The sequence below is a fragment of the Lynx canadensis genome, chromosome B1 (assembly GCF_007474595.2).
Source record: "Lynx canadensis isolate LIC74 chromosome B1, mLynCan4.pri.v2, whole genome shotgun sequence".
NCBI classification, from domain to species: domain Eukaryota; kingdom Metazoa; phylum Chordata; class Mammalia; order Carnivora; family Felidae; genus Lynx; species Lynx canadensis.
The window spans coordinates 59132369-59146325 of NC_044306.2; the positions used below are offsets into that span (position 1 = coordinate 59132369).

At 34.0% G+C, this 13957-nt stretch overlaps 1 protein-coding gene across 8 annotated transcripts in view; it reads left to right on the forward strand.

Moving 5' to 3' along the window:
* The window catches only part of NEK1 (NIMA related kinase 1), a 225673-nt gene that overhangs the window by 170860 nt on the left and 40856 nt on the right, over nt 1–13957 (forward strand). For 4 of the 8 annotated variants that reach the window (XM_030312764.1, XM_030312768.1, XM_030312766.1 and 1 more), the window contains 3 exons: nt 3271–3459; nt 6718–6838; nt 13833–13921. In XM_030312764.1, coding sequence (XP_030168624.1) covers nt 3271–3459; nt 6718–6838; nt 13833–13921 — 399 coding nt within the window. The remainder of the gene's footprint in view (nt 1–3270; nt 3460–6717; nt 6839–13832; nt 13922–13957) is intronic. The other 4 variants (XM_030312772.1, XM_030312765.1, XM_030312767.1 and 1 more) reach the window with 2 other exon arrangements.

Below are 13957 nucleotides of genomic sequence, written 5' to 3' on the forward strand. Positions count from 1 at the left end.
TATATTCTTTGCCCTTTTTATATGGCATTGCCCATGTTTTTTTGTGTGTGAATTTTTATCTGGGATAGATAATCTATATCTAGTATATCAACAGAGGTTTTTCCCACATGCTGCTAATTAACTTATGCTTTTTTTGGCCATAAGGATTTTTTTTTAATTTTCATGCAAATATGTCTTTTTCTTTATATCATCTGAATTTTCTTTAATGGGTCAAAAGGTTTCCAAATTTTTAAATCCTTTAGATAGACAACGCATGCATGTGAGTATGCATTGGCACTCACACACATGCATGACATTTAATCTAATTGGAAATCTAACATTTTTCTGGATTATTTTTTTGATAGTTACTATTCAAACGAATTTTATTTTATTGGGTATTTTAATTAGAATTAAATTTGGGGCACCTCGGTGGCTCAGTCAGTTGAGTCTCTGACTGTTGGTTTTGGCTCTGGTCATGACTTCATGGTTCGTGAGTTCAAGCACCATGTCAGGCTCTGTGCTGACAGCACGGAGCCTGCTTAGGATTCTCTCTCCCTCTCTCTCTCTCTCTCTCTCTCTCTCTGCCCCTCCCCTGCTTGTGCTCCCTTTCAAAATAAATAAATAAACATTAAAAAAAAAAAAAAAAAGAGGTTAGAGTGGGAGAGAGCCAAAGCATAAGAGACTGTTAAAAACTGAGAACAAACTGAGGGTTGATGGGGGGTGGGAGGGAGGGGAGGGTGGGTGATGGGTATTGAAGAGGGCACCTTTTGGGATGAGCACTGGGTGTTGTATGGAAACCAATTTGACAATAAATTTTATATATTGAAAAAATAAAAAAAATAAAAAAATAAAAAAAAGAATCATATTAAATCTATATATTGATTTTTGGAATGTTATTTTTATGCTATTCAAGAATTTAAGTATGTCTTAATCTTTGTGCCATCTTGTTTTGTGTTTGTCAGTAACATTTTGTTTTCTTCATTTAAGTTCTTACAGCTTTTTCAGTAAATTGATTCTTGTGCAATGTGTGTATTTTTGTCTTTATTATGGATGACATTTTTCCTATTTCCCTTTCTAAGTTTTTATTTCTAGTTTATCTTTTTAAATTTTTTAAATGTTTGTTTATTTTTGAGAGAGAGAGAGAGAGACAGAGACAGAGTGTGAACTGGGGAGGGGCCAATAGTGAGGGAGATACAGAATCCAAAGCAGACTCCAGGCTCTGAGCTGTCAGCACAGAGCCCGAGGTAGGGGGACTCAAACCCATGAACTATGAGATTTTGACCTGAGCCGAAGTCAGATGCTTAATCGACTGAGCCACCCAGGAGCCCCTATTTTAAATAAAGCGATTCTTTCTTTCTCTGTGTCTATCAATGTAAAATTTTATATGCAGACACCTCACTGAATTATTTTTTTAAATACATTAAGTTATTTCCTTTGACATTTTAGATCTTCCAAATGTGTGGGTAATATCATCATTGATAAGAACTAGTGTTTTTTATCCAATATTCTATTTCTTTTCCTTCTTACTACATTCATTAGGCATTCTAAAGCAATCTTTAATAATGGTGCTAACTGGCATCCTTGTTCCTGATTTTAGTAGACATGATTTTATAACAGAACAGTAGCTGAATGAGCAAAAACACAGATGTGACCTCTATCACAATTTGTTGATGAGGCATTGGTATAGGGAAGATATTCAAAACATAAGCAACACTATAGTTTTGTTCTTGATTGACTAGGAAGAAATACAAGGTAAAATAACTAAAATACACTCATACACAACTTGTTTTCCTAAGGAAGTTAACCGAAATAGGCACAGTTCCTGGTATTCTGGTGTTATGGTAGGACTACCAGCAACACAAAGTGTCCACTTAACTTTAGTGATAATGATTTGAAATTGAGAACAGTAAGCCAGACTCTTTTTTCCCCCACTTATTTCAGCCATGTATGTGCAAACATAATACACAGAGAATTGAATATATAAGGGGTTGGGATTTCTCCATGTGGGTAAAATGAGTTGAAGATACATGTCAGAAAGTGGGTTTTACCATAAGAGACTCTTAAAACCTGAGAACAAACTGAGGGTTGATGGGGAGAGGGGGTGTGGTGGGAGGGAGAGGAGGGTGAGTGATAGGTATTGAGGAGGGCATCCGTTGGGATGAGCCCTGGGTGTTGTATGGAAACCAGTTTGACAATAAATTGCATATTAAAAAAAAAAAAAGAAAAGAACTTAAAATGCTAATATATATATATATATATTATATATATATAATATATATATATGTATATAAACATTTGTATATGTTTCTATAGTATCAGGGCATTGTAGGTACGGTTGGGTAACATTTTTAAAGTTGGGGTAGTAGAGGGAGAGAAATGGAAAAATAGGATGTTAGAGGGTGGAATATTTAACACTGAAAATTTTGAGGAGATAAATGGAAAAATAGGATGTTAGAAGGTAGAATATTTAACACTGAAAATTCCTCATTAGAGAGGAATTGAGAGGCCCAGATTGGAAGGATTATTGATGGAACTCCAGCAATCAACTAAATTAGTTAAGAAAGAATTAGTGTTGGGGAGATCTCCTGACTATGAGCTAGAAAGTAACGTCTTCAAGGAATGAATGAGAGTGACCTGTTTGTCTTATAGATAATTGCAATAAGTTGTTCTGAGGTAAATCCATTCTCTCCTGGCATCAATTAAAAGTATGGGGGGGGGGGGCGCCTGTGTGGCTCAGTCAGTTAAGTATTCGACTTCAGCTCAGGTCATGATCTTGCGGTTTACAAGTCCGAGCCCCACATTCGGCTCTGTGCTGACAGCTCAGAGCCTTTAGCCTGCTTCAGATTCTGTATCTCCCTCTCTCTGTGCTCCTCCCCCTCTTATGCACTGTTTCTTTCTCAAAAATACATAAAAACATTAAAAAAAGTTTTAAAAAAAAGTATGGGGAATTTCTGAGCAATTGGAAGTAGTTAGCAATTACCAGAAACAAATAAAAGCAATTCGTTAATGATTTAAAATACAACATTTTGGTCCATAAATATTAGTTTCACCAAAAGGAGAAAGAAAGTAAACTGTATGTTACTCACCCTAAACATTATTAGGTATAATTAAAATGAAATTTAGCTATCACATGCCTAATCATTTATCAATTTTTATACATAACCGTTTACTCAGTAATTATTTGTTGTAAGAATGAGATTTTTGAATTTTGCTGTAAATGCTGTTACAGGTAAAATTCAAGTTATTTTGAGAATGTAGCATGATTTTTCTTTTTTGTTGTTGTTGTTTCAGAGATTTCTCCTGAAAGGGAGAAGTACAAACCTTTAATTACTGGAGAAGAAAAAGTAAAATATATTTCACTTGAAATGAATCCATCAGCTACTGTTGATTCTTCTGTTGAAACAAACAGTCCAGAGTTTAATGGGGCATCTCCACAGACGTCACTGAAACCAGAAGGAAATGTGGATGGTATTTTAATAGGTCAAAATGATCTGTATTCAATTTAATAATACCTTAATTTCTTCTATATAAACAGGTCTTTATAAACAAATCATGAAAACATGTGTATATGTTTGGGTGATTCATCCCAAATTAGGTTCATGTTTTTCTATGTTTAATAACTGGTCTGGATTTTTAAATGCTGCATAATAAATCACCCCAAAACTTAGTGTTAAAACAACAATGATTTTATTATATCTCATTATTTTGTGTATCAGGAGTTGAGTCAAGGCTTGACTAACCTAATTTTTGTAATTCATGTACTTTTATCTCTGGTATCACTTAGTGGTATTTAGTCAGCAACATGGTCTGATGGGTTCAAGATGGCTTCACTGTTGTCTTTGCAAATATGGCTGGAAGGCTGTGTTAAGACTGCCTCCCCTCCGCTCTTCATGTATTCTCCATACCTTTTCCATATGCTCTTTCCAGCAAGGTAGTCTGACTTTTTATATGGTGGGCCAGGGCTCACGGATCCTAGGCAAAAGCTATTTGAACTTTTAAAAGCTAATCTCAACTGGCACAGTATCACTTCTGCCACTTCATTGGTCAGAGCAGTCACAAGGCCAGCCTAAAGCCACACGGAGATGAAGCACTCTCCAAATTAAGAGTGTTAAATAATTTGCAGCTGTTAATATCCCATAGTCTGCCACTAGCCAAAAATTGTTTACATTTTCCTCACATGCACAATGCACTCACCCCTTCTTAAAGCCTCATCTTATTATTTAAAGGGCTTAAAGCCTAGGGGGCATCTGGGTGGCTCAATCAACTAAGCATCCAACTCTGGATTTTGGCTCAGGTCATGATCTCATAGTTTGTGAGATCGAGCCTGATGTCATTCTCCATGCTGCAGAGCCTGTTTCTCTCTCTCTCTCTCTCTCTCTCTTTCCTCCCACCCCTTGCTCTCTCACTTTTTCTCAAAATAAAGAAATAAACTGTAAAAAAAGGTTGGGAGCTCAAAGCCTAAAGATGTTATCCAAGTCAGGCCTATATAGAGATGAGTTTTCTTGGGTATAAGTCTTTGAGTATAGTTACTCTTAATCTGAAGACCTATAAGCAAAAAAGAGAAGTTACTTGCCTTTTATATATCTAACATTCAGTATTGAAAGAAAAATAGAGACTATTTTTCACAAATGAGGAAAATGGGGGACACATATCAATCATTGGTCCATAGAAATTCTGAAAGGCAGCCAGGCGTAGCAATTTAGCTTGCTTTCTTTGCACCAAAGTTGGTGCCCTCAAGGGCTTTTCTAAACTATCTTTCTTTCCTTTGCAATCCAAGCTGATGGTGTTTCTGCAAGTTGAAAATTAGTAATTTTGTGGGTTTTGTATGAATGATATCGACATTCACTATATTTGACCACTCTTCTTTTTTTTTTTCTTCCTTCTTTCCTTATTTTCTTCTTCCTTCCTTTCTTTTCTTCTTTCCTTTTTCTTTGGCCCCTCTCTTCTTTCAGTTGCCCATAGGAAGCTGTGAGACAGTGCTGTTGAGATTCTTAAAAATCCTTTTGTCTAACAAAGAGAGTCTGGGAAGCATGCCTTTAAATCTTTCTGTGCCATAACAGAAGGTCTTACGTCTATACACTTGACTTCATCTTTGCCCTGAGACCACATTTTACTGCCCTGAATTCAGTATTTGTTTTGAGGCCATGTTTTCCCGTAAGCTCCTGTTGCCTGGAAGGAATTAACTTAGGCTTTCTCTTCTAAATTGTTGCCATAAACTAAATAGTTCTTTCTTCAATTAATCTCTGTCTTCTTGAGCTTTATCAGAGGCTACTAAAGAAGCTAGTTGACATTTTTAATATTCTGCTTAGATAGCACCATAGCTGGATCATTAAATCTCTTTGGTATATTTTCTATCATCATTGTTATTATAAGTACCAAATTTTCTGCCACTGTATAACAAGAATCTCCTTTTCTCTAGCATCCAGAAATTTTTTTCACTGTCTAGTCTCTCATCAACAGTCTCCTCTTGAAGCACTTTTAACTTCTGCCTGCTGCCAAGTCCCAAAACCAGTGCACATGTTTTAAGCTTTTGTTGTGTTAGCACCCTATTGTCAGATATGAAATTCTGTTTCAGTTATCTGTTCCTGCAAAACAAATTATTCCCCAGGCTTAATGGCTTAAAATAACTAATTTTATCTCATGCTTTAGTGGGTTAGGAATTGGGAAAGTTCTTTCCCACGTGGCATCATTACCACTCAATGCTATTCACCTGTCAGCTGGACTTATGCAGGAAGGGGCAAGATGGTGTCATTCCCATGCATGGTGTCTTGGCAGAGCTCACCTGGGCCTGTTTAGGTGGTTCCCTCTCCTTATTTTAGTCTCAGGAACTTGCCATGTGGTCTTCCCATAATAAACTTCTTTCATGGTGGCTTGCAGAGTCCAGTGCAGAAGCTGCCAGTTTTCTTGAAGACTAGAGCTGAAACTGGCATAGCAACATTTCAACTATACTCAATTGGTTAAGACAATCACAGTGCCAGACCAGATTCAAGGGGAGGGGAGGTAGAGGCCCCTTCTAGATGAGAGGAATGTTAGACCTTGCTAGATGTGTAACCATCTTTAACTCACCACAGTAACTTAAATAGTTTTACTTAATAGAAGTATAGTTAGTAGGTACCTTATGCCTTTTATTAAAAACAAAAACAACAACCAAAACCCTATTAGGCGTATAATAGAGGCTATATAGCTTACTGCAAGTTGGCAAACATTGTCTACAAAGAGCCTTAGACTTTGAGGGCAATACAATCACAAATCTAGTTTGTAGAATAAGTCATATTGGTATGACCTAAGGTACTAATTATTAATTATTCACTGAAAAATAAAAGATTTTTTCCCCAACTGCTTACCTCGTACAAGTAAGCAAAAAAAAAAAAAAAAAAAAAAATATCTTTTAGGACAAGCTATTTGGAAACTTTAAAAATAGAGAATGAAAGATTACCGGGATTCCAGGGAAAAAGAGAGGGTGATGGTGGCTTAAACAAGAGCATTGAGAATCTGAATTGGAGAGGAAAAAGAGAAATCAACAAATGAAGACAGTAACTTTTCTCATTAGTATTCACTGTAAGAAAATATCAACCAGGAGTTAACAAGATTAAAGATCTACAGATAAAATATTTAATTTTTTGTTATAATTAGTATGTTAGCCTAAAATTAGGTAGTGATCATTTGTAGAAAATTTATTCAAATATATATATGGATTTTGCTTTGAGACATGTTTATTGTTATGTTTTTGCTTTTCAGAACCTGATGGCTTGGAAACAGAAGTTCTACAAGAGCCAGATGGAGCAAAAAAAAATGGTAGCTTGCCATGCACGATTATTGATGTATGGATTAGTGAGATAAAAGATACAAAGGAAACTGAGTATGTTACCTCTTTTTCCTTACATTTCAAAATGTGGGTCCCTTTTGTAATACCTTTATCTAAAATACTGTAATAACCTAATACTGCCTTGTATCCTATTATTATAATACCTTATAAATAATTTAATTTTTTGGAAAAGTATTACACTCAAGTGGTTCAGAAATCAAGTATATAAAGTTATAGAGAAAAAAGTCTGTTTTCCTACTCTGTCCTCATCCAGCAAATTCCCATTGTCTCCTCCTTCCAGATATTTTTAATCTATACAAAGCAAAAGTGTATAGTCTCCCTCCCTTTTAAATAAAGTTGCTAGTATAATGGATACAGTACTTTCACCTTTTTTACTTTTAGTCAGTAACCTGGGAATTTTTTCATATTAATACGTAGAAAATTTCATCTTTTTTTCTTATTTTATGGCTACTTGGTATTCCCTTGTATGGATATACCACAACTCAATAAGTTTTCCACATTAATTGTTATTCTACACTAATTGATCTTGCAAATGATGTTGCAATGAATAACCTTTTACATAGGTCATTTTGCGTGTATATATCATGTAGGATAGATACATAGAAGTGTAATTGCTGGGTCAGTTGTGTTTTTATAAATTGCATTTGTAATTCACTTATTGTTCTTCCCAGGGTTTGTACCAATTTACATCCTCAGAAAGAATGTATGAAACCTGCCATTTCCCATTTCCCCTAGCCTTGCCAAACTTAGTATCAAAGTTTTTTATTTTTGCCAATCTGATAGGTTAAGAAATAATAGTTTATCTCTTATTATTGGTAAAGTGAGCACATTTTTTCAAATGTTTAAATTTCATGTGTATTTCCTTTTCCGTGAGTTCTCTGTATATATCTTTAACCCATTTTAAAAATTTGGTTGTTGGTCTTTTATAAATTAGTAAGAACTCATTAAATATCAGAAATATTTGCTGTGGTTATTATGTGAGTTGCAACACTTTTCCCCCTGTTGACCATTTATATATATATTTTTTTGCCATGCAGAAGTTTGTTGTTTGTTTGTTTGTTTTAGTTGTCATGTTTACCTAGATTTTAATAATCATTCAGAAATACTTTGTTCTTTCTAAGGTTCTCAAGAAATTTTTCAATCTTTTTTTCTAGTACTTTTACATGGGCACTTTTTACATTTAAATCTTTGATCTATTTGGAATTTATCCTGGTGTATGGATTTAGTTTTTCTTCCAGATGGCTACCCAGTTGTCCAATTCCATTTATTAAAAAGTCCATCTTTCCTGCACAGATTAAAAATGCCACTTTTAATATGTACTAAACTATCTTAATTATTTGAGCTGTTCTTATGCTTTTTCCCTCTATTCCATTGATCTGTCTTTATTTTTTCTCCATTGGTCTTTATACAATGTGCTGGTACACACTATTTCAGTTAAAATGTAAAATATATTTTAAGATCATTTAAGGCTAATTCCCTTTCATTGTTTTTCTTTTTTGGTTTTCTTGGCTATTCTTGCTTGTGTCATATTTCATTTGAATTTAGAATTTACTAAATTTCACCCACTTTCCCCTAGGAAAAAATACCACTTGGTATTTTAGTGGGGTGTTAAATTCATAAATTAATGTAGGGAAAATCAACTGTTGTTTTCTTCCTGTCCATGAAGAACATGATAGAAGTTTTGAGTATTTTTATAGTTTCCTTCATGTAGGTTTTACGCTTTTATTGGTAAGCTTGTTACTAGATAAATTATCTTTTGTTTGGTGTTATAAATGGTCCCTATTCTTCTATGAGATCTTGTAACTAGAAAGTTGTAGATTTCTTTACATTGATTTTGTACCCCACTATTGTTCATGATAGATTTTCAGTTGAATCTTTTGCTTTTCTCAGATATATAATCATATGAAAAAAGTGATGATTTTGTCTTTCCAATTTTTTTAACACTATTTTTTTTCTGTAATTGTCTTTGTATCTTTTATACAATGTTAAATATTGGAAATAGGGGGTATCTGTGTGTTTTTCTTGACTTTAGTGAAGATGATTCTGTTGTGAATCCTCATTAGGCATAACTATACTTTTTAACTGAGATAGGTATCAATATTTTATTGATTTAAAAAAATTTTTTTTAATGTTTTTATTTATTTTTGAGACAGAGACAGAGTATGAGCAGGGGAGGAGCAGAGAGAGAGGGAGACACAGAATCAGAAGCAGGCTCCAGGCTCTGAGCTGTCAGCACAGAGCCTGATGTGGGGCTCGAACTCACGGACTGTGAATCGGACGCTCAACCGACTGAGCCACCCAGGCTCCCCTATTTTATTGATTTTTAAAAAGTCAGGAATGAATTTTATTGAATGACTTTTCAGCTTCTATAGAACCATTCATATAAATGTTTTCCTTTATTTATTAGTACAGTTAGCCTTTGAACAACACTGTTTTGAACTGCATTGATCTTTTTATACATGGTCTTCATATACATTTTTTTCAATAAATATATTGGAAAATTTTTGAAGACTCATGCTAATTTGAAAGAAGTTGTAGGTGAACTGTGTAGCTTGAAATACTGAAAAAATAATTAAAAGTTAGGTATTATTTTAAAAATATGACATATAATACATGTAAAATATGTATTTATCAACTGTTTATGTTATCATTAACACTGGTCAACAGTAGTCTATTAGTAATAATTCAGTTTTGGGGAAGTCAAATTTTTTTAAAAAATTTTTTAACGTTTATTTTTTGACAGACTGAGAGAGAACATAAGCAGGGGAGGGGGAGAGAGAGAGAGAGAGAGAGAGAGAGAGAGAATATCACAGAATCAGAAGCAGGCTCCAGGCTCTGAGCTGTCAGCACAGAGCCCAATGCGGGGCTCGAACTCAAGAGCTGTGAGATCATGACCTGAGCTGAAGTCGGATGCTTAACCGACTGAGCCACCCAGGCGCCCCAGGAGGGAAGTCAAATTTTATATGCACATTTTTGATTGCATGGGGGAATCAGTACCCCATCCCCCATGTTGTTTAAGGGTTAACTGTATAATTATATTAATATATTAATATAAACCATTCTGCATACCTTAAGTAAACTCTTCTTGGTCATGACATTATTTAATGCACTTATGTATTTTATGATTTTTATATTAATATTTGCAAAGAATCATCTGCAGTTCCTTTTGTTATGAGAAATCTTTGTTAGATTTTGTTATTCTTGTTATGCTTCCTTCATAAAAAGTAATTAGAAGTTTCTTCCTTTGCCATGATCTATAGCAGGGACAGTCGATCTTTTTCTATAAGAACCTGTTAGGGGGCGCCTGGGTGGCTCAGTCGGTTAAGCGTCCGACTTCAACTCAGGTCATGATCTCAGTTTGTGAGTTCGAGCCCCACGTCAGACTCTGTGCTAACAGCTCAGAGCCTGGAGCCTGCAGCCTGCTTCAGATTCTGTGTCTCCCTCTCTGTCTGCCCCTCCCCTGCTCATGCTCTCTCTCTGTCTCAAAAATAAATAAAAAATTAAAAAAAAAAAAAGAAGAACCAGTTAGTAAATATTTTAGCCTCAGATAGATGATTTGGTCTGTGATGCAGCTATTCAGCTCTGCCTAGGTATTGCAAAAGCAGCCATAGATGATACATAAACAAATGAGTGTGGCTGTTTCAAGACAACTTTATATATAAAAACAGGAGATGGGCTGGATTTGAAGATGGGCAAAAAGGAATGTATGCAAGAATGCTTATCATAGCAAATAATATAAAATAGTCTAAATAGTCATTAATAAGGAAATTGTTAAAAATACTGTGTTTCTGTATACTACACAGCATATGCAGCACTTAAAATAACATGATTGGAAAAAAAATGTTAGTTTTGTTTCTAACACCATTCAACAAAACAATATCAAATTTATTAAAGACCTAAATGTCAAAAAATGGGAGGCAACCTAATAATTAATATCCAGAATTCATAAAGAATTCATGTAAGTTAATAAGAAAAAAGACAAAAAAGTCCAAGAGAAAAAAATGGGAAAATAATATGAATATAGTTGTTATCAAAGGAGAAAACCATATTATATGGTTAGTAAATACAATTGTATGGTACTTTATGGATTATAGAGAGTCAATACTACTGAGGAAAAAAAGACATCACACTCCTAAGTTCTGACTAACTTTACTCAGTGAAGAACTATGGGTGCATGAATGTCAGATACTTGTTCTCCCTCAAAGGAGAGAAGTAAATAAAAGGCAGACCAGAGTTTAGGTGTATCCAGTGAAAGTTTCTTCATAAAATAATATGAAGCCAGGAAGAAGGGAAGTAGTAGCATCAAATATTGGTGAGGGATTGGGAATTAGGTGCTTTGAAACATTATGAATATGAATATTAATTGGGAGAGCCAATTTGGAGATCCATTTCCCAGTTTTGTTAATTTAAAATGTACATTTTGTATAAAATATATGTTTTATTTTTTGGTATTTACTCTAAGATTACTCACACATGGGTACAAAGAGGCATATGCAAGAATGTTTATTGTAGGAAAGTCAACAAATAATCTGAAAGAGTCTAAATAATAAGGAAGTCGCCAAAAATAGTTTCTGTATGCTGCATTATGTATTGTATACAGCACTTTAAATAGTAAAATGTTACTTCATGTATTAATATGTAAATATGCCCCAAATATCAAATAATTAATGAAATAAAATGATATTGGGTAAAAAAGCATTTCTGTATATTAACACTATATTATTTTTATGTAAATTTAAAATGGAAAAATGGAAATTTAAAATTTAAAATGGAAAAATATGGTAAGATATATACCAAACTGATAACAGTACTAAGTCAACTAGGATTTGAGCAGTTAGGGGAATTCTAAAAGGAATATTACTTTTTTTTTGGTTGAGGTGAAATTCATATAACATAAAATTACCATTTTAGCCATTTTAATGTGTATAATTCAGTAGTATTTAGTACATTCACAGTGTTGTGTAGCCATTACCACTATGTGGTTCCAGAACATTTTCATTTCCCCAAAAGGAAACCCTGACTCCCATTAAGCAGCCACTTTCAGTTTTTCCCTTCCCCCAGCCTTTGTCAACTGCTAATTTCCTTTCTGTCCATGGATTTGCCTATTCTGGATATTTCATATGGAATCATATAGTACGTGGCTTTTTGTATTTGGCTTCTTTCACTTAACCATACATAATGTTTTCAAAGTTTATTTTGTAGGATATACACTTCTTCATTCCTTTTTATGGCTGAAAATCCATTATGTGGAATATACCATATATTTTTATCCGTTCAGCAATTGGTGGGCATTCAGCAGATGATGGTGGGTCGTTTCCAGGATTGTTGCTACCTTTTGTCAGTTGTAAATAGTGCTGGACCTCCCACTAACCCTCATCCCTTTTTCCCATCTTCTCACCTCCCTTCCCTCTGGTAACTACCAGTTTATTCTCTGTATTTATAGGTCTGTTCCTGGTTTATGTTTCCTTCTGTGTTCTTTTTTTTTTTTTTTTTAGATTGCACATATAAGTGAAATCATATGGTACTTGTGTTTCTCTGTCTTACTTATTTCACTGAACATAAATACCCTCCATGTCTACCTGTGTTATGCAGGTGGCAAGATTTCACTCCTTTTTATGGCCAAGTAATATTCCAGTATGTGCATGCGTGTACACATTCATCTGTCAAAGGACACTTAGGTTGCTTCCAAATCTTGGCTGTTGTTAATTAATAATGCTACAATAAACATAGGGAAGTATAGATCTTTTTGAATTAGTGTTTTTGTTTTCTTTGGATACTCAGTAGTGGAATTACTGGATTGTATTATATTTCTGTTTTTAATTTTTTGAGGAATCTCCATACTGTTTTTCATAGTGGCTGCACCGTTTGCATCCTTACCAACAGTGCACAAGGATTCCTTTTCTTCCACATCCTTACCAACACTTAGTTCTTTTTGATAATAGCCGTTGTAACAGATATAAGATGTTATCTTTTTGGAGGTGGTTACCAGTTCATATTTATTGAAATGATTCCTTTTTTCCATTTTTATTGAGAAATAATTGACTTGTATCACTGTAAGTTTAATGCATACAGCATGATGGTTTAATTTGTATATATTGTAAAAGGATTACAATAGATACAGCTAATATCTATCTTTGTTATGAGATGATATCTTATTTGGTTTTGATTTGCAATGTCTGATGGTTAGTGATATCGAGCATCTTTTTCTGGATTTGTTTCAAATCTTTGGACCGTATTATTCCAATCTTTAAATTTTTGTTAAAAAAATACATGAATTTAATTCCCAGCTATATTGAAATAAAAATTGTTAGTTCTTCTTTACCTTTTTTCCCTTAATTAATTCACTGTCTTCAAGAACTAAAACATTTCTGTGCATATCATTCTATTTTTTTGTACTGTGCTACACACCATTTTTGAAACTTAACACCATTTAATACTAATTGATTTGCAGATTACTTTGCTTAGCTAATAATATATTAACTATCATTCTATATAGCATTTCACATAGATTTCTGTTTCATTTTTTTTAACAGCTGCATGATATTTTACAGTATTAGTATAGCATGATTGTTTTATATTCTCCACTCTTAAGGGGCATTTTGATTGCTTAAAGTAGTGGTTCTCAGACATTAGCAAGTATTAGAATTATTTTGGTATTCATTAAAATCAATTGGTGGGCCTTATCTCCAAAGGTTTGATTTATAGGTCCAGTCTAGGCCCTGAGAAATTGTATTTTGAACAAGTTTCTGTGTGTTCCTAATGTCTAGAGGCCACATTTTGGGAACCACTGTTACAAGAAGTGGTGAGGCTGGCTTTTGTGACTGACTGATTGGTGAAGGTTTTAATAGGGTAAAAAATACAATGTGCTTATGAAAGAAAAATATGTATATCTGTACACACATGAGGAAAATATTATGGAAGAGGGATCATAGAATTCTGGTGAACTTGTACTCTTTTTTCTTTTTTAATTTACGAGTGCTTTTATTTCTAGTAAATTGTATTTTTACTGATGTATCCATCTTGGCAGGTTGGAAGATAGGATCATTGTTCAGCAAGATGAAGTTACTGAAGATGAAATCCCAAGGAATGTGGACCACCTTAGTGAAGTTGATATAAGTAAGCCTTGTTGTGCTAGACTAAATACTTTCTGGA